Genomic DNA, 20,473 nt, shown 5'->3' with positions numbered 1-20,473 from the left:
AAGGAATTAATTAAACTAGCACACGACATTTCTGAACTGTGGGCTGTCGGCGGTGACTCCACTGCTATTTTATGTTGCAAGGAAGAGACGGGGCACAGGGGATTTAATGAGCATGTTAGTGTTGCATTTCAGCGATGCATTGCTGCTTGTCGGCTGCCGGATTTGGCATTGTTTATCACAAGGAGACACCTTAGGGATGCTTGAAGGTTATTTTTTAGGATCTCCGCGGAGTCTTGATTCCTCGATTTTGTAAGTTTCGTCACTCTAGAGCTCTGCTCTTCCTTTATTAATAAAAAATAAAATAAAATCATAAATATTTTTGGTTAGATTTAACTGTAACTAAACTTATTATTTACTTCTCACCAGTTAATCAAACACAACCCTTTTTATATTTATAGATCAATCAACCACGTGTATTTTCAATTTCAGTCAATTAAGAGTAATTTTTCATATATCAAAATTAAATTTTATAATTTTTACATTAATAATCAAAAACTGTATTATCTCTCTTCTTCAAAAAAAAAAAAAAATGGTTTGAGTCATTTCTTACTGCTTGTTTTCAAAGTTTCTCGTTTTTTCATAATTTATTATAAAAACAAGATTTAAACTATAATCCAAAGTAGTTTTTTAATAAATTATGTAAAACCTAATTTGAGCTCTAGCGTAGCAACCATCATGCGCAAGGTGCACCCGCGGCTCACAAGAATCATTGGCAACTTCTCGTAGAAATGATATATACACACTTTTTTTTGGTAAACTTCATTTTTATCCCAAAAGATATATAAATGTTCCACTGTACCATTATAGTTTAAAATTATTCAATATTACCCTTGCAATTTTCTTTTGAGGAACAATGTTATCCCTTATTGTTTAAATAGCTAAAAAAGTTTATTTTTCATTTTTTTTTATTACTCTTTCATTTCAATGTCTCAGATCGATATAAGAAATGCATCCAATGAAATTACACCTTAATAATTACGTCATATTATTCATTGCAAAGTAATAAGAATGCTTTTGTGTAAAAAAATTTCGATTCAATGTAGAATTCTTCTAAAACAAGTCAACATCGCCTGCCTTTTGCATTCATCAATGAATCCTGAGTTAAAAATAAAATTAAAAAGTAAAATATTTTATTTTGCTCAAAGAAACATTTTAATTTAAAAATATAGGGGGGTCCGAACCCAAGAGTTTTTAGTGCTCTACACTTTTATTTGGGTCAAGAGTGACATAAAACGACTTAAATCAAGAGTGATATTTGATCTATTTAAGATATTTTATTAAAGAAAGCGATTAAAAGTTGATGGTGTGTTTTGCAACGTCATAATTGTATCTTAACAGTGTATGCCAATTGATTTGTGCCTTTCGTGATATTAAAGGGAATTCGGCCTCTTTTGTTTCCCCACTTATTTTCTTTTATTTTTTATTTTTTAATAGAGAGGAATTGTTATTCACCACTCATCTCTTAGATAACCATAATTCAGAATACCCTTAAATGAAAATGTAATTTATTTGATAGTTTAAATTGTTAGATAAAATTTTAAAATATGATTTATATGATTTTTTATATATATTTTCTCAATATGAAATTAAAGCTCTTTGAACTTAAAACTTGTATAAGTTCATATTATTTTATACTTATTTTTTATTAAATAGAATAAGAAGATGAAATTCGAACTCGTAATCATTTGATCATCAAGATTCTAATACCATATTAAAAACCTAGCTAGATTAAACTATTGTGAAACACGATATATAATTTATTTAATTCATTCATCTCCATGACCTAATTTTCCATCTATTACCAAAAATATTTTTTTAAAAAAGAAATCTAAAATCAAAGTGAGCAGGCTCTACACCAATAAAAATTCATTCAATTGAGACGATTTTGTTATGATTTCAAAAGTCTTTATTTCATCACTTCAGAAATTTAGAAAAGTTCAAACCTTATTTGTTAAGATGCCGAGTTCAGATTAGCTGATTGTTCCAGTTTCGTGTCATCTCAACCAGGTGAAGATCTTGATATTATGTACGAGTTTGCTCTGCCTTCCCAGATGCCCAGTCGAGGCCTGATCTTTATTTTTTCTTCTCTCTCTGTGCATATGATAAAGGAATCTCTTTGGCCTTAGCCACATAAACGTCGCAGTTTGTTCTTCCTTCCCAGATGCCAGGATAGGCATGATCTCCTTCTTTATGCATAAAATAAAGGTTTCTATTAGATTGGTTAGCTAAATCAGTTAGGTCGAGGAGATGCCTTTTGGATTGGCTTGTTGCTTCTTAAAGAGGAGAGATCTCCTGGATGCTATTTTAAAGAAAGAGTTATATTGATAAAATAGTATTTTAAATAGTATAAATATAGTTTATTTTATCATGTATACTCTAAAGATAAAAAAGCCAATTATATTAAAATAAAAAAAATATATTTTATTTTTTTCAATGAGGTTGATATATTTTTGTTATATGGATATATTTAATTGGTTTTAATTTTATTTAGCACTCACTTTATAGCATGTAAGACAAACATAAAAAATTAAAATTATATTTTTTATTATTATTAACTCTCCACACCGAGTTTCTGATCTCCCACTGACTGATGAGATGATGCTGAATCTTTATTGTAAAAGATTTTCACGCTAGCTTTAAAGAAAGATGTTTCCTTTTAACAACTGCAGACTGTGGCAGCAAGAGTGTGGAAAGGAAAAGGCACCAGCCCGATCATAAATAGATCTTTAGCACACGAACAACAGGGCTCGCTGTACCTGTTTTTTTTATATAAAAAAATAATAGATTTATTTAAATCAATTTATACGTTAGTCAAAATTAAAGCAAACATCATTTATCACCCCCACAAATTCCTTGAAATCCAAAAAAAAAAAAAAAAAAATTACATCACAAGAGCCAGAAATCTCTGAAGCACCGGTGCTGCTGAACTCAAGCAGTAATTAAGCAAGTGTTTATATATATATATATATATATATATATAAAGACTAATGATTAAGCACCGACAGATAATTTACCCCTAAGAAATCTTATCATTTAAGGTCAAAAAGACCCCCTCGTTGTACGAACGGCTGGTTACTAGCCATATTTTATAAAAGAAAAAATGGCAAGTCAAATTTAACTGATTACATTATCCTCAGGAAAGTCAACTTGCTAGATGTATGTCCACTTTATTCTTATTCCAACACCCATAACGTTGTTGATCACGTCTGGCTTTAGCACGATGAATTCAATAAGAAAAGAACTCTGCAATTTAAATCCTGAAACTAAATATATATATAATTAAGAAAAGAAAAACATGGAGATGAACTTATCCATAAACAACAGTTGATATCTAAAGCATATAGCGCTTATTCTACGATTATAGCTATAAACAACATCTCATTTCCAAGTAATTTTATTAGTATAATTAATCTTAGGCGCCTGTAAACATTTTCGACTCCTGGTACTGTCGAGTACAGGTGATTGATGTGTAGGTTTGTTCACCATCTCCGCGTCAGGTAGATTTCTTGATGGTCGCTGTAGGCCTGGTACTGTTTGGGTGCTTTAAAATCTGGGTTTGCACATGTGATGAGCTCTCTCTTTTGAGATGTTTTTCGCAGGGAGGATTTTTTTGGGAATATTTAATGAAGCTGTGATGCTATTTTGCAGCGGCGAAATCTGTGACAGGGGCATGTTTGAATCGCTTAAAAAATTTGTATGCTCTGTCGAGTTAATCAGGAGATGTTATGATTAATTAATATCCTTGTAGCTTTCTACCATTTCAAGCCAAACAGTAATAAAGAGAGACGGCAAGGATGCTTGAGTGGAACAGTGTTGAAGAACAAGTGGTGTATTACGTGTGCGATGAGCACACGCACTTCTTTTCAGCCTTTTTTTTTTCATGGAATGAAAGGTTTCAATTGGAGATTTGAGTTTTGACAAAGCCAAGGTTTCCAGTTATAGCCACTAATACAGCGAGCACTGGTTGAAATATACGTTTGGTCCTTAAGACTTTCATCATACTGGTGTTGTTGTTCTCATTGGGTTATCGTTGTCCTTGTATTTTTAATTTTTATTAAATATTTAACCCAACTAAGCTGGCCAGTTAAAATATATATGTGTATAAAATATATTATTTATGATGATTAATTAAAATACATCCAAGCTGTCCGAAAACTTATATATAATACAATCCAGACAATCATCGCGATAAAGTAATCACAATTTCCAAAGTCCATTTAGTTATTAGAAATCCTCATCTGGCAAAAAAAAAAAAAAAAACAAGGGCTGAAGATTTATCACCTGCTAATTGAACTCCTTGGTTTAATCATGGGATAATTATACAAATTCTTCCATAATTTGATTTGATTTTTTTTTCTATACTTTTTGATGAAGGACTGGAGATAATTGAACTCTTTGGTTTTTTTTTTTTAAAAAAAACCCTTTTTGAGGAAGGGCTGAAGATTTATCACCTGCTAATTGAACTCCTTAGTTTAATTATGGGATAATTACAAGGATTCTTCTGTAATTTGATGTAAATTTTATTTCTTTTTCTTTATACTTTTATAAATTACATTTTATATCTTCATAAAAAATTTCAAATTAAATATATTGTTGAGGATATAAATTATTATTAAAAATTAAAATTAAAAATTATAAAATATAAAGAAAGAAATAAAATTCAGACTATACAGGAGTTTGTGTAATTATTCCTTGGATTATTTGATGCAAATAATTCTTCCGTGTCCATTTCCAAGCATCACCATCAACGAACCAAAGCATTGCTTCCCATGCGTAGGTCACATATCACCCTGCTGTGTACTAAGGTAACGTCATTTACACTTCAATTAATCTTTATTTTCATTCTATACTTATAATGAATTTTACGATAGATCATATGGCCCATGTTCTTATTACATGATTATATTTGATATAAAAATAATTATATTCTACTAGTAAAAATGCTAATCAAGATTATTTCAACTAAAAACTTGATGCTTAAAGTGTTCATTTTTTCATTGCTTTTTATTTATTTAATTAGATAGCAAAAAAACATTAAGAAAGAATCATTTTTGTAGCATTAAAACCCTCACGAAGACCAGTTAGATTGAATTAATATATAAGCTAGTTCAAAACATTCTTTGAAAATTGATGGTATTTTTCTCGAGTCTTTCCTTGGTATAAATGAATGAAATTTAAAGTGATAATTTATTATTATCTTCAGGCTTCACTAAGTATTGAACCTCAATATGTATGGGTTTAGCAACTTCTAAGCTCAACTAAACACTGAACTCATACTTGTGTGGGTTTAACGAGCCAACAAACCTACCATCCTCGAGTTTAATTAAATGTTGAGCCTAGATATGTGTGTGTCTTATAATTCTCTTAGCTGAATCAAAAATATTTTATTATGATGACCTAAAAATATTTTATCCCAATAAAACATATATTTGATTGATATACCAACCTTTTCCTCCTTCGATGGAAATAAGGGACCTTGGAATCTACGAAGCGAACCATGTGAGACAAATTTGATTTTTTTTTTGCTAAAAAAATGTATATCTATTTTTAGGGTTTCTTTTAAAATGTAATTATTTTTAATATATAATATTGATTTAATTACTAAAGAGTCATTATACTCTAATAAGAGAATTGTTTTGTAAATATTAAGTATAATTCATCAGTAGTGAAATATGAACCAGATTACATTAACTAAAAAATTAATAATTTTATTTCACACCCTAGCTTGCCCTCCAAGCCCATAAAATAAAATTGGATGTCAAAAAATAATAAAAATAAAAATATACAATAAATGTAACGCCTTCCTGGACAAAAACTTGAAATCAACCAATAAACTTCTTTATATATTCAGCAGGGAAAGCGGAAAAACCTAACATCACATGCTGGAATTCTGATGCTCTATCAATCCACGACTAGTGTCTAAACAAAAACGTAAGCCGTCTCGTGTTTGTGGTCCATTGATTTGAAAGATGTTGCAGAGCTCAAATTCTAACTAATTGCAACCATCAATCACTGTACTTATAGAAAAAAAAAATATATTAGCTGACTTTTCTTGTTTAGCAGTTTTCCACCTGCTTTCATTTTAATGCCATTGAAAGATACATTTTGATGTATCTGGCTTCTTTTGTATTAATTTCACTTGAGTGTATAATCGTATATAACTAAGGTTTTTTTAGGAGTGTAGTTAGAGTTGTTTTTAAAAATATTTTTTATTTAAAAATATATTAAAATAATATTTTTTTATTTTTTAAAAATAATTTTTAATATCAGCACATTAAAATAATTCGAAAACATTATAAAAATATTAATTTAAAGTAAAGAAAAAAATAAAATATTTTTTAATTTTTTTTAAAATATTTTTAAAATATAAAATAGGATCAACAGGATCTAAAAGCAGTACTATAACAACAGAAGTGTTTAACATAAAAATAAAATAAAATGAGCCATAACCAACTATTTATTCTTCTCGTATATGACTATACCTTATACCCAGCAAAGATGCTTGATGTTATCCCTTCTCTACTGTCCTAACCATTTTCTTATCTAGATTCAGTGTGTGTGGTTTTTTAATTAAAGATTTATTATAATAATTCTTTTATTTTTAATATCATGTTAAAACTATAAAAAAATTAAAAAAATAACAATTTAATATTTTTTTCATATAAAAAAATCTAAAAAACAAATTTAACAGCAAAAACAATTTTATTACGTGCAGCCTGCGGTTGGTAAATACCAAAACAAGCCTTAGAGCACAACCCCACTTTTTTTTTTTCCCTCTCGAGAGGAAATGCGCAATGGCGTCGCCGGCTTTGCTTGTGGTTTCCATGCAAATTCAAACAAAAAATGGCATTCATGTGACACGTGTCGTCTTGCCCCTGTACTTATTCGTGCTTATCCACTTATATCAATTTTTTATAGTAATCACTAATCTAATCTCTTGCATTTTTTACTCTGCTTAACTTCTCAGGCGTGGGTCCCATTTGATGACGTGGTGGATAAGACAGTGTGACGTCCAGCTATTGTTGTTGGGAGTTGTAGCAGCGATGGCGATTTGCGACGATCCACTTCCAGGAGATCCCGACCCAACCCCCACCCTCCCTTCACAGTGGTGATAGCAATAGTTTTCAGCTGATTTGATGCGAGACGGGATGGCACAGCTTGCCCAGACCCGCGCCATCCTCCGACTTGCTTGCTCTCGATGCGCAGAGAGGATTAGGTGCTCTTCGGTACTGACAGGTGACAGCTCATACTTTAACGCGAGGGGGTTCATTGATGATAAACATACATTGAGATTATTTGATATTTCAAACATATTATTTTGATTTTATCTAAAATTGTCTCTTTTGATTAGAAAAATATATTTAACATACCAAGAAACTCTTGATTATCACGCCTTGTTTTTACTTTAAACGTATTTTTACTGTTAGCGTGTTCTTTAAAATAGAGGCAAGATAAATATTAAAAAACATTCTTGATCATCTAAGGGAAAAAAAATCTCTTATATAAAACTTCTCTCTTCTTATTCATGTATTTTCATTGTTATAGAAATATATATTTTTATATAAAAAAATAATTTGAAGGTAATTGCATAAATAAAATTTGTTTTTATTGAGTGCTCATGATAACGTTTTAAAAGAATTATATATTAGATTCGTGTATAATAATTAACAAAATAATCACTAATATTATCGTAAAAAGTTATAATTTTATTTGAAAATTATATAAAAACTTTAATATTATTTTAAACTTTTATTTACAATTAATTTCAAACAAAATTATAAAAGGAAAGACAATGAGAAAACAAAAACTTACATGCAATGTAAAAGGAGAATAGATAATATTCTATATATAAAACTCTGGTTAACCTGGTGTTATTCTATTCTCGGAACAAACTTATTTTCTTACAAGACAAGGTGACAAACACATTAATGTTCTACGAGGGCATATCCTCAAAAAAAAAACAGAGAGAGAGAAGGAAAAAGAAACAGCAAGCTCCAAGCTGTACTCGATTCCTGTATAAGCAGTCAATAAAAACCAACCACATTAATTTCTCATAACAAAACAACAATTGGAACCCAAACAGCAGCGAATTTCATCATCGTATACCTTAAAAAAAACGCCGGATATTTATTTTCCCCCTCGGGAAACATCCGATAAATCGGTAAAAAACCGAGACGCGGATCTCCGAGCATGCTGTCAACGGAGTTTTGGATAATTTGACAGGCAAAGTATGAAAACTTGCAAAAGCAAGTTGTAGAGTAGTAAAAGGCCACGCGGTACTCATCACCAAGACAGCTCCTTTTCGTTTCAGAGATAATAATAAATAATAATAATAATAATAAACACCACCACCAAGGCACCAACACTCCTCTCCGTGGGCGGGTCCCAGAGCCCCAACACCTTGTGGCGGACTCACCTAAAAACAAAAGGATAAGAACCATCCACGAGCGACCCTCTTCCACTATCTATATTTTACCCTACCGTTGGATCAACATTTCTTTGTACCCATCTAACGACTGTTATAGCTTCTCACTTTCCACCCGTATCCTGGGATGTTATATCTTGGCACGTTAAAATACGAAGAGCTAATTACGAGCCAGTCCTTGTAGTTACTACAAGTCTCCAACTGATCAATTAGTCCCGATGGAATTAAATATAGTTAGAAAATTCCTCCTATTCTTGTCAATCCATTTTTCTAGAGACGTGTTCTTTCTTTTTCAAATTTCTTCTGAGCTATAAACTCTTATTCGCTGATTCTAATTTTCAAAGTTATAAAAATGAAATTAATAAATGGAATAAACTATAAATAAATTGAAAGAAAATAGAGATTAAATACATGATTTTTATAATTATGTATTTTGATATGATGGCAAACTCAAACATCTACACTTGCACGCATGTCATATAAACCATGAATGAATGATTTAAAGCACTGTCTCTATAACATACCTTTAGGGTTTAACCATTAAACCACCCATGTGGATTAATTTATAGTTTTATTAAACTATAGTGACCAACTATAACCAGATTAACATGAAAGCGAAGTTGGATTTTATATTGTTATTTTAACTTATAACTTTTCTCTTTTCTCTCTTGGTGTTACAAGGGGGCAAGGACCAATTACAGAGACGACTTACTTCGTGCTTGGTCCTGCCGTGGTGGGGTTATTTTTTAAAATTTATTTTTAATATTAATATAAAAATAATTTAAAATTATAAATAAAATATTAATGTTTTTAAAAATTATATTTTTTAAAAACACTCGTCAGTCATATTTCCAGTCACTATTAGAGAGATTGAGCTCTTCAAAGATGCCACAAAAAAAAAACTTACTCTCTCTCTAAAAAACGGAGTTTAGGGCTCAGAATTTATTTATTTTTATTATCTATTCTTGGACTCATGGAAGGAAAATTTCTATTTTGAAGAAAGAAACTGGTAATTTTCTTGAACCGTTCCTGGTTGTTTTTTTATTTTTTTTAGGTGGTGGGTGTTCAAAGCTCGAAAGTTCAAATAGGTGGGCAAGTGAAAAAAGAAAAAAAAAACGAAAGTCCTGTAACAATCTCTAGTGGGATAATATCTGATAGTTGCAGCAGTATATTTTCTTTAGCTCCATCCATAATCTTGAATCTATTCCATTTTTTTGTTTCTTTCTTCCTCTCTCCATTTTTACCTGGATGGGTAGCTGAGAAACTTGCTTCAATTTGTTTTATTCAATCTCTTTCCTATTCCCTTCCCTGAAAATTCCCTTCATTTTCACACAGCTTTCTCTCTTGCTCAATGAAGTGGTGGTGGTGGTCTTAGTAGTTTCTGCATCTCTCTTGCTCCAGTGCTACTTCAGATTCAAGAAGTTTTTTCCACCTTGCTTTTCAGTAATATATAGTCTTAGTATTCAGTGAATCCTGAATAGGGTATCTTCCAAATTTGTAATTTTTCTTATTTGTTGCTCTAATTAACGTCCTGGTTTACAAGAAGTCACCGGTAACTTATCTGCTAAGAGTCTTGAAAAGGGTATCTTTCACTTTGAAACATTTTTGCTTAAATGAGAGTTTTTTCTTGGCCACAGTGAAAGAAAACAGTATAAATTAGCTAAAGAGATGGTGTCAAGATCATACTCTAATCTCTTGGAGCTTGCCTCTGGTGAGTCTCCATCTTTTGAGCGCATGAACCGGCGAATTCCACGGATTATGACGGTGGCGGGCATCATGTCCGACATAGATGATGATCCATCAGAGAGTGTCTGCTCCGATCCATCATCCTCTTCAGTGCAAATGTGTCGAATCATTATTGTTGCCAATCAGCTGCCAATAAGGGCACAGCGAAAATCGGATGGCAGTAAGTCTTGGATTTTCAACTGGGATGAGAATTCACTGCTTCTTCAGCTGAAAGATGGTCTGGGGGATGATGAAATTGAGGTTATTTATGTTGGTTGTTTGAAGGAAGAAGTTCACCTTAGTGAACAAGAAGAGGTCTCCCAAACACTTTTGGAGACCTTCAAATGTGTGCCAACATTTCTCCCGCCGGATCTTTTTAGCAGGTATTATCATGGGTTTTGTAAACAACAGTTGTGGCCTTTGTTTCATTACATGTTGCCCTTGTCACCGGACCTAGGGGGTAGGTTTAATCGGTCACTGTGGCAAGCATATGTGTCGGTAAATAAGATATTTGCTGATAGGATTATGGAGGTGATTAACCCGGAGGATGATTTCGTATGGGTTCATGACTATCATCTAATGGTGTTGCCTACTTTCTTGAGGAAGAGGTGTAATAAGGTGAAACTTGGGTTTTTCCTTCATAGTCCTTTCCCTTCGTCTGAGATTTATAAGACATTGCCTATTAGGGAAGAGCTTTTGCGAGCCCTGCTGAATTCTGATTTAATTGGGTTCCATACTTTTGACTATGCTAGACATTTCTTGTCTTGTTGTAGTAGAATGCTTGGTCTTTCCTATGAATCCAAGAGAGGGTACATGGGCATTGAGTACTGTGGTAGGACTGTAAGCATCAAAATTCTTCCTGTTGGTATACATATGGGTCAGCTTCAGTCGGTGTTGAGCCTTCCAGAGACTGAAGCAAAGGTAAAGGAGCTCATTAAGCAGTTTTGTGATCAAGATAGGATAATGTTGCTGGGGGTGGATGACATGGACATTTTTAAGGGGATAAGTTTGAAGTTGCTGGCAATGGAACAGTTGCTTGTGCAGCATCCAGAGTGGCAAGGGAATATAGTATTGGTGCAGATAGCGAATCCTGCAAGGGGTAAAGGAAAAGATGTGAAAGAAGTTCAAGCTGAGACACATGCTGTTGTGAAGCGGATCAATGAAACATTTGGGAAGCCTGGATATGACCCCATTGTCTTGATTGATGCACCATTGAAGTTTTATGAGAAAGTGGCCTATTATGTTGTGGCAGAGTGTTGCTTGGTCACTGCTGTAAGGGATGGAATGAATCTCATACCCTATGAATACATAATCAGTCGCCAAGGAAATGATCGATTGAATAAGTTGTTGGGACAAGAACCTTCTACCCCTAAGAAGAGCATGTTGGTTATCTCAGAATTTATTGGCTGCTCGCCCTCCTTGAGTGGAGCAATTCGCGTGAACCCTTGGAATATCGATGCAGTGGCAGATGCAATGGACTGTGCCCTGGAAATGGCTGACCCTGAAAAGCAACTCAGACATGAGAAGCATTATAGATATGTCAGTACCCATGATGTTGGGTATTGGGCACGCAGTTTCTTTCAGGATTTGGAGAGGACATGTCGCAATCATTCAAGGAGGAGATGCTGGGGTATTGGATTTGGATTGAGCTTCAGAGTTGTGGCGCTCGATCCAAACTTCAAGAAGCTCTCAATGGAGCGCATTGTGTCAGCTTACAAGAGGACCACAACTAGGGCAATTCTTCTGGATTATGATGGTACACTAATGCCTCAGGCTTCTATTGATAAGAGCCCATCCTCGAAGTCCATTGGCATCATAAACAGCTTGTGCAGAGATAAGAACAACATGGTTTTCCTTGTTAGTGCTCGAAGCCGCAAGAAGGTTGCAGAATGGTTCTCTCAGTGTGTGAGACTGGGACTAGCTGCAGAACATGGCTACTTTCTTAGGTAAATTGGTGCAGTTTTTAAACTAATTCCAAATACTAGGTTTGGAGGTGGTCCAGTAGGAAATTGACGATGATGATGTGGTTGCAGGCTAATGCGAGATGCAGAGTGGGAGACATGCGTTCCTGTAGCAGATACCACTTGGAAGCAAATTGCGGAGCCTGTGATGCAGCTCTACACTGAAACGACAGATGGGTCTACTGTTGAGGACAAGGAAACTGCACTAGTGTGGTGTTATGAGGATGCAGATCCAGACTTTGGGTCATGCCAAGCGAAAGAACTTCTTGATCATCTTGAAAGTGTTCTAGCCAATGAACCTGTTACAGTCAAGAGCGGGCAGAACATGGTGGAGGTTAAACCTCAGGTTTGCATTATATATCCTTTTGTTATGTTGTCTTCTCTGTTTCATTTTGTTGCCTGAATTTACATCTTGTGGGGTTGCCTTTGAACTGATATCATGTCAGCTAAATCCTTAGAGATATTTGGTAGAAGTTCTATGGGAGTGGTTGGCTTAATTTGCAATTAAACCTCTTGACAAGCTTTGGTACTGCTGGTGGTAGTGATAATAATGAAAAGAAACCCTTAAGCATGCATTCCATCAACACTTCTCACTCTGGCTTGAATTTTGGGCCTATTTTAGATTGATCGTGTTGCATTTTCACTGATGAGGGGTGGAAGAATTACCATTTTGACACGTAAATCTGTATTATCTCATTGACGAGACATCTACTTGGTGTTGCATAATTTGCTAATTAATGATTGACACATCAAATGAAAGAAAACTAGGAAAGGTACCGGATTAAAATTTAAATAATAAAAGCAGAAAGGCTGAAACCAAGTGGGGTTAGGTATTTATCGGAATATATCGGTCGTTAGTTCATAGCTTTCTTGCCGATAAATATTTACCAAATCAGGGCAAAGAAATGGAGAAAGAATGCTTTAATTTAGCTTAGGTTCACACTTACCAGTTTCTTTCTCATTTTTACTTGGAATTTGGTAACTTTCTTGTGAACATATTTCAGAATTTTCTGCTTTTTTTTTACCCCTTGGAGGGCACATTCCACAACTTAAAGATCACGTAATTCAATTGCAACTTTCGAGAGAAGCTGTCTTGATCTTACAATTTTCCAAAAGGTCCCTAAAAGGCTTGTCTGTTTTCAGGGTGTCAGCAAGGGACTTGTAGCCAAACGCCTACTCTCCATCATGCAAGAAAATGAAATCTCACCGGATTTTGTTCTGTGCATCGGTGATGATAGGTCTGATGACGATATGTTTGAGGTAATAACCACTTCTATGACAGCTACTCAAAATGCGGAGGTGTTTGCTTGTACTGTTGGTCAAAAACCCAGTAAGGCTAAATATTACCTCGATGATACAGCAGAAATTGTTAGGTTGATGCAAGGCTTGGCCTCTGTTTCAGAACAGACTCTCACAGAGTAGACATAGTGAAAGGCGAACTCTCTTTGTTTCTACGTGTTAGGTTGAGCCCCGTATTTTCTAGCTTTTCTTTGATGTGAACATTATCAGTGTTATTTGATAGAAGATGTGCAACCGGAACTCTTTCGTCTTTGATCTCAGACTAGTGAAGTTGTAAATATATGTTCGTGCCATAAATCTGTGATAGTTGAGTTTTTGTGCTGAGTGCCTGCTTCAAATTCCCTTTAATTTGGAAGACTAGGATTAGAGTTTATAAAGAAGAAATTTAGAATGGAAGATGATGATATTATTTGAAAATTTGATAATTTTTTACATTTAACTGTGTAGAGTTTATATCATAGCTAATAAACCCGGACTGGCCTGACGGGTCGATTCGGGACCCGGCAGCTGGACCGGACCGGACCGGGTGAGGCAAAAGAATGGGATAGGCAAAAACCCGGCAGAACCTGGTTGAGTCATTTTTTATTTTTGCAAATGTATTTTTTCTCTTAGAAATATTTTTTATATATATTATAATTGGTTATTAATTTTTTTTACTATATAAATACTAGATAGAAAAATATTTTATTTTATTAATGTGAGATTTAAAGTTTATTTTATATTTATAATAAAAAGTTTTTTTTTTTAATGTGGAATAAAATTTTTTTATTTAAATATTTTAATTTAAAAATGATAATATACGGTAAAAGGTTTTACTAACCCTTCTAATTCTCTTGTATTTGTGGATTGCTGCAGCTACTTTGAGCTCGTTGTGAAACGCAGGTTATCTTGTGTTTTTAAAAATATTTTAAAAAATTATTTGTTAAAAATTAAATTTTTTATATGTTTTGGATCGTTTTGATGCGCTGATTTTAAAAATAAATTTTAAAAATAAAAAAAATATCATTTTAATACATTTCAGCGTGAAAAATATTTTGAAAAGCAATCGTAAATATACTTTTTGTGTCGTGCGATGTGTTTTTGTTATTATTATTATTATTCTTTGTTCACAGAAGGTAACTTATGATTTAAATATAACAAATAGTTTAGTTAATTAAATAAATTTTGTTTTTTATTATTTTAAATCTTGATTTTGTAATAGATGAAATAAGCTATTTTTTATTTGTGAAAACCTATATTTTATTTATTTTAATTATAAAAATTCATCATAAAACGGTTTTAATTAAATGTATTTTGTTGATTTGGTGCATTTTCTCCCATAAAATGAATGGTGGTTAACACGCACGTGTGCAAGAAAACCTGTCTCCATGAGGCTGTATGCAGGCCACCAATCTTATTTGCTAAGGCGGTAGATATTCATCCATGCCGCCATGGTAGGTGTATGACAAAGCAACGCGAGAAGAGGACTGTTCCTTCCTGCGGATATTCCAAAGATAAAACTCATCTGGCCCCATAATACAGAAAAAAGGGCTAATTGTGGAATTTAACCTTTTCTGATGTGATTTTCTGTCCAATGTGCCTGTCTCTGGCTCTTTCTCCTGGGCGAGTTTCGCAGTTTGCAGATTCTGGCATTCTGATATCCAACGCTATGAATTGTTTCTATGCAGTGGTCTGTAAGGCTTACAGTACATTTTAAGTTTTATATCTTGACTGCTCTCTTGTTGTTATTTTTTTATGTAGATATTCATTTCAGTTTGGACACGTTTGACTAATTCAATATATTCTAAAAGTAATAATCACATAAATATTAAGTTGCTTTGAAGTTTATAAGATTCGTAATTTCTAAAAAGCAAATATTAAAAGTCTTTGACTGCTCTCTTGTTCATTTGACTTGTCCATGTGTTGCATACATTTTAAGTTTTCCATATCTCCATACATGCACAAGGATGCGCTGTCCTTCAATCCGTTCCTCATTCTGTCGTTTTGTCATTCGGGCTTCGACCAAATTCCTTTTGCTGCTATGTAAATCGTCCTTCTAGATATATCATGTTGGGAAATTCCGGCACCCCATGCGCGGACCGGGGGTGTACTGATATTTGCTCATAGGAGGGTAAAGCACACTGACACAATATTTAACGTGGTTCGGCAAAACCGCCTACATCCACGGGAGAGTCCATATTATTAGAGATATATAGAGAAAGGATTACAACAAATACATGGAGGAGGATCACTCAACTCCCAGCTCACTTTGGTGCTCTTACAGCTGCTGCAATGGCAGCAGCCATTGCAGCTCTCTCTTTCTCTCTTCACTCTCTTGCACACACTCACGTTTTCTCTCTATCCCCTCTCTCAAAACATGCCTATTTTATAGGCAATTCTTGGCAACTTTCTCCAGCAATAGCAAGGGGACAATAGGTCCCGAAATCATGCCACTAATTGTGGCATTAGTGATGCTTCCACTAAGCCACAATTAGTGGTGGGGTATTGCCACTAAATGGCAATATCCCAACAATCACCCCCTTTGCCATTTGTGTGGGCAATTGTCCTTTTGCTTCTTCAGCACAAGCTTGCATTTTGCAGCTCTTCCAAGCTTACCATTCTGAGAGCGTCTTCAACACAACATTCCCCTTCGAGCGTATCAACCATGCTCGGTCCGGAATGATTTTTCAAGCCTTACACCAAGGCTTGCAACACCCCCTCAAACGAATATTCCCAAGTGCGACGGTCATTGAGTATTTCAATGTGATCACAAGCTCACCACTCTTCCAAGAGTCTACTCATCCAGGAGTTGCGCCTGCCCTCTGTTCCACCCTAGGAACCACGCCTTACTTCTCCGTGAGTCTCTCGCTCTTAGTCGTAAGAGTCCAGGTAGCTCTCCACCTTTAACCATGGGGGCAGCCCATAAAGGTTGATCCATATCTGTCTTCATACTCTGAGTATTACAATGCCATTACCGAGCTCACCACCTTGACAAGAGTCAACTCGTTCCCGGAACCTGCGCATGCCCTCTGCTTCTTCATAGCAGCCGCGTCTTAATGCTCCACAAGTCACCCACTTATTGTCCAAGGCAAATGTCTTCTAGCTCATTGATCTTTAGCATGGGGGCAATATCCATGAAAGTCAATCCTGCATTTGTCTCCATACTCATCATAGCCACTTCATTGGCTATCCATACACCTGTCCACTTGTATCTAGCCATCACATCGGCTTTGGGGCGTTCTGAACTGGGCTCATATCGTGGCCCACACACCTTCTCCTTAGGTGTCTCCGCTCGTAACCATACGGCGGTCTGAACTGGGGCTTCTATCACGGCCCTCACACCTTCTCTAAGGTGTCTTCGCCCGTTGTCATGGGGCGGTCTGATCCGGGCTCTTATCATGGCCCTCACACACCTTCCATCTAAGGTGTCTTCACCTTTCATAGGTGGCCGCATCCTCCTTCAGCTGGGATGCATCAAAGTGGCTTTAAGATTCTCTACCACCATGTGCACTATGGGAGAGATTACTGCCACTGACTACATAGAAAGAGAAAGTTGCGGTATACTCCTCGCAATCCTCCACCTCGATTTCTATGTTTGGAGCTTCTACGCCTTTCTGCTTGACAACTCCACCTACACCAACTCTCTTTGGTGTCTTCGCCTTTCATCATAGGCGGTCGCCTTTTATCACAGGCGTTTGCACCCCCTCAATTAGGTGCCTCTGCAACAGCTCTCTTTCCATCCTTGCATGTATTGGAAAGGTCTTCACATGTTGTTTTCATCAAGAGCATAAGAGACTTCCTGTTGTACAAACTTTAACAGTCTCTGCTCTGAGCTTCATCTGGGAACACTTCTTCTCCTTGCACCTGTTGTCTCATTACAGTACCTCGTTGGATCCTACGGGTACTCCTGCACAATATCTGTGTGCCCTCGTGCAATTTCTGTTCTCCAGATTTCTCCCTATTCCTTGCTTATGTTTGACAGCAGCTCATCCTGTCACAACACCTGTCCAAGTCAAAATAGGGTGCCAATCTTTATCCCCTTACTGTATTCCTCTTTCATTATCAGGGTCTTCATCAATTCTTCCCTCGAGAAATCACAGTCACCGAATCTAACTTCTTTGGAGAAATCACCACTTCATCAGATCCTTGATCATACGGAACCCAACTGTTCCCTTGTGCCGTCATCCTGCTAGTCTTCAACCGTTTCATTACAAACTGCTATATATACGAAAATAGTACCGTGTGGATAATCCTTCCACTAAGCAAGTTCCCAGGAAAGATTGGAGGGGTCACACTGGTCCCGCTTAAAACCCAATCTCCTAGACAGAACTTCTTAGGCCATATCTATCCATCGTACTGTCTTTCCGTATATACAACCATTTGCTAGCTTTGTTGCGGCTTTCCTTTACAAGTGATCTGGAATATACTGGTTTAATACATCATTTCTCAACATCTGGCGAGACTACCAGTGCTTAGATTCGTCAAAATTGGTCTTCATCAGTTTCCACTCTACACCTCAAATTGTCCACATAATCGGGTGTCCAGAGTGTCCCAATTTTGCCTTCCTTCAAAGCAATTAAAATTCTCTCCACTTAGCAGTTCAACACATGTAATTGGGTAAACATGTGCACCTTCTTCTTCTTCATCTCCATCGACCACCATGATGACCTTCAGATGCCTCCTGATCGGGCAATCTCTTTTGTTAATTCACCACCGCTATTTTTGGTCTCAAATCTCAACGATCGGACCGTACCATTGCATCCGGAATGATCAAATTAGCTGGAAACAAGTCTGAAATCGTCCAAATCGCATTTCAGACAGCTAAGATTTGATCAAAACAATTCTGGCCTAATGAGCGGCCCAGATTCAATCTCAAATCCGGTTGCACGTAGACTCTGCTGCACAGAATCTTATCTCTCGGCTCGAGGCTCGGCTCGGCTCAACTCGGCTCGGCTAGGCTCGCGGCTGATGACGTGGCAGGTGGGTCCAACTGTGATGACGTGTCTGCTGACTGGACGCTGGCATGTCATGATGACTGTACATGCTGACATCTCCATTACATCATGCTGATGTCATTATGGGCCATGCTACTGTACATGATGATGTCACAATTACATCATGCTAATGTCATCCCTGGCATGTCTACTATTCACGCTGACGTCACTTTTACGTCATGCTGATGCCATTCATATCCGGGTCAGTCACATGGGTCGGGTCAACTGGTATTCGGGTCGGGTCGGGTCAACTCATCCGGGCGAAGAAGACGCGTGGGGCGCGTCTGCGCGCGTGGGCAGACGCCCTGCCGGAGAGTGATGGAGAGTGCGGCCATGTCCGACATTCGATTTTGACGTCGTTTTCACCAGTGGCTTCGTCTCGGCCTCCTCTACACAGTGGTATGGTCAAAACACAATTTTGACAACTTTCATTTTTGAGCAAAAATCAAACACCCCTTTAAACCATGTGCTCTGATACCAATTGTTGGGAAATTCCGGCACCCCATGCGCGGACCGGGGGTGTACTGATATTTGCTCATAGGAGGGTAAAGCACACTGACACAATATTTAACGTGGTTCGGCAAAACCGCCTACATCCACGGGAGAGTCCATATTATTAGAGATATATAGAGAAAGGATTACAACAAATACATGGAGGAGGATCACTCAACTCCCAGCTCACTTTGGTGCTCTTACAGCTGCTGCAATGGCAGCAGCCATTGCAGCTCTCTCTTTCTCTCTTCACTCTCTTGCACACACTCACGTTTTCTCTCTATCCCCTCTCTCAAAACATGCCTATTTTATAGGCAATTCTTGGCAACTTTCTCCAGCAATAGCAAGGGGACAATAGGTCCCGAAATCATGCCACTAATTGTGGCATTAGTGATGCTTCCACTAAGCCACAATTAGTGGTGGGGTATTGCCACTAAATGGCAATATCCCAACATATCATCCATCCGATCCTGGATCATATTATCAGTTAAACAATTGATTTATATATCTTGTCTTTCAGTGTTTGTTTTTATCATTTGGAACATAATTTACTGGTCCTGAGTAACTAGTGGCTCGTTAGTGCCGGAGACATGTAACTGGTGATGTATGTCGGAGAATGCTAATGGACAAAATGTGGAATGATACTCGTTGAGAAAAAAAATGTATGGCCTAGCTAGTTGAGTGTTAGTTACGTATAATTTTATATTTTTTGAACATGATAGAAGTCGAGAACCCTTTTCCTTGAATAATAATCTCGAAAATATCAAGGAAAATGGCAGGAGTACATCTTGATTTGCACGCATCATATATAGAGATGTTGGTTTCTCTATGATTGTTTCAAAATTATACGTAACGAGGCTAGAGACTGGAATTCTAAACCAGCAAAATTATACGCAGGTTTTCCGGCAAGTTTCATGCAGCATCTCATACAACAAAATCTTCACGGTTTTGTTAGATAACAGCTTCTATGCCTGATTGAAGAGGAAAAAAACGGGATATGGTTTGTGTTTTTATAATAACTTTATTATAAAAACATACCCTTATTTGATATTTTGAATATATAAATTGTGTTTTTATTAAATGGGCTATGCATGAAAACAACTTAAACATACCCTTATTTTATAATAATTTCTCCTTAAAAAGTTGAATTCTTTAATAATAATGGTAGCTAACCCATCTTGATCTTCAGGTTTTTTTACCTCGTTATTATATTCAATTTGATATTTTGAATAAAAATTCTATTTAAAAAACTTAAAATTATGTGGCGGGTAGTCAATTTTTAGCTTTCTATTTTAATATGATTTTATTTATTTATTAACATTATGATAGTAGAAATAATAGTTTTATTTTTAAATAAGCTAACGCCCACCACTCCATATTTATTAGGCCGTCTAGTTGTGAGCGGAACATTTATCACTCAACCAGAGTAAGATACTTACAAGGTTCAAGTCTTCACGTTGACTTCTAAGAAGGAGTTTTCCTTTTTAACCACAGAATTAACCGTTAATTTGTCTAGCTTTAGGTCAAGTCATTAATGATTAATTAAGATGAAGCTTATAAAAGCAAAACAAAAATTACGATAAACCTAGTACCCTAGC

The 20,473-nt window shown here is 35.7% G+C and overlaps 1 protein-coding gene and 1 long non-coding RNA gene across 4 annotated transcripts; one reads left to right on the top strand and one right to left on the bottom strand.

Moving 5' to 3' along the window:
- Positions 1-7,822: 7,822 nt before the first annotated feature.
- On the bottom strand, positions 7,823-8,381 carry LOC112328349 (uncharacterized). The gene is made up of 2 exons (XR_002983127.2): positions 8,107-8,381; positions 7,823-8,012 (listed from the first exon to the last, which is right to left on the bottom strand). It is a non-coding gene; the product is annotated as an uncharacterized LOC112328349 (long non-coding RNA).
- An 899-nt stretch (positions 8,382-9,280) lies between these two features.
- Positions 9,281-13,734, top strand: LOC7457812 (alpha,alpha-trehalose-phosphate synthase [UDP-forming] 6). Of its 3 annotated transcripts, none has more exons than XM_024606476.2 (4): positions 9,281-9,434; positions 9,761-12,096; positions 12,184-12,457; positions 13,255-13,734. In XM_024606476.2, the coding sequence occupies exons 2-4, from the start codon at positions 10,094-10,096 to the stop codon at positions 13,531-13,533; spliced, it is 2,556 nt and encodes an 851-aa protein (XP_024462244.2). In that variant the 5' UTR covers positions 9,281-9,434; positions 9,761-10,093; the 3' UTR covers positions 13,534-13,734. The 3 variants fall into 3 exon arrangements, with proteins under 3 accessions (XP_024462244.2, XP_024462246.2, XP_024462245.2); XM_024606478.2 differs by having other exon boundaries at positions 9,285-9,434; positions 10,063-12,096; XM_024606477.2 differs by lacking the exon at positions 9,281-9,434 and having other exon boundaries at positions 9,448-9,907; positions 10,063-12,096.
- The last annotated feature ends 6,739 nt before the right edge of the window (positions 13,735-20,473 follow it).

This window comes from Populus trichocarpa, chromosome 8 (assembly GCF_000002775.5).
Source record: "Populus trichocarpa isolate Nisqually-1 chromosome 8, P.trichocarpa_v4.1, whole genome shotgun sequence".
NCBI classification, from domain to species: Eukaryota; Viridiplantae; Streptophyta; class Magnoliopsida; order Malpighiales; family Salicaceae; genus Populus; species Populus trichocarpa.
This window is presented reverse-complemented; position numbering and strand designations above follow the sequence as displayed.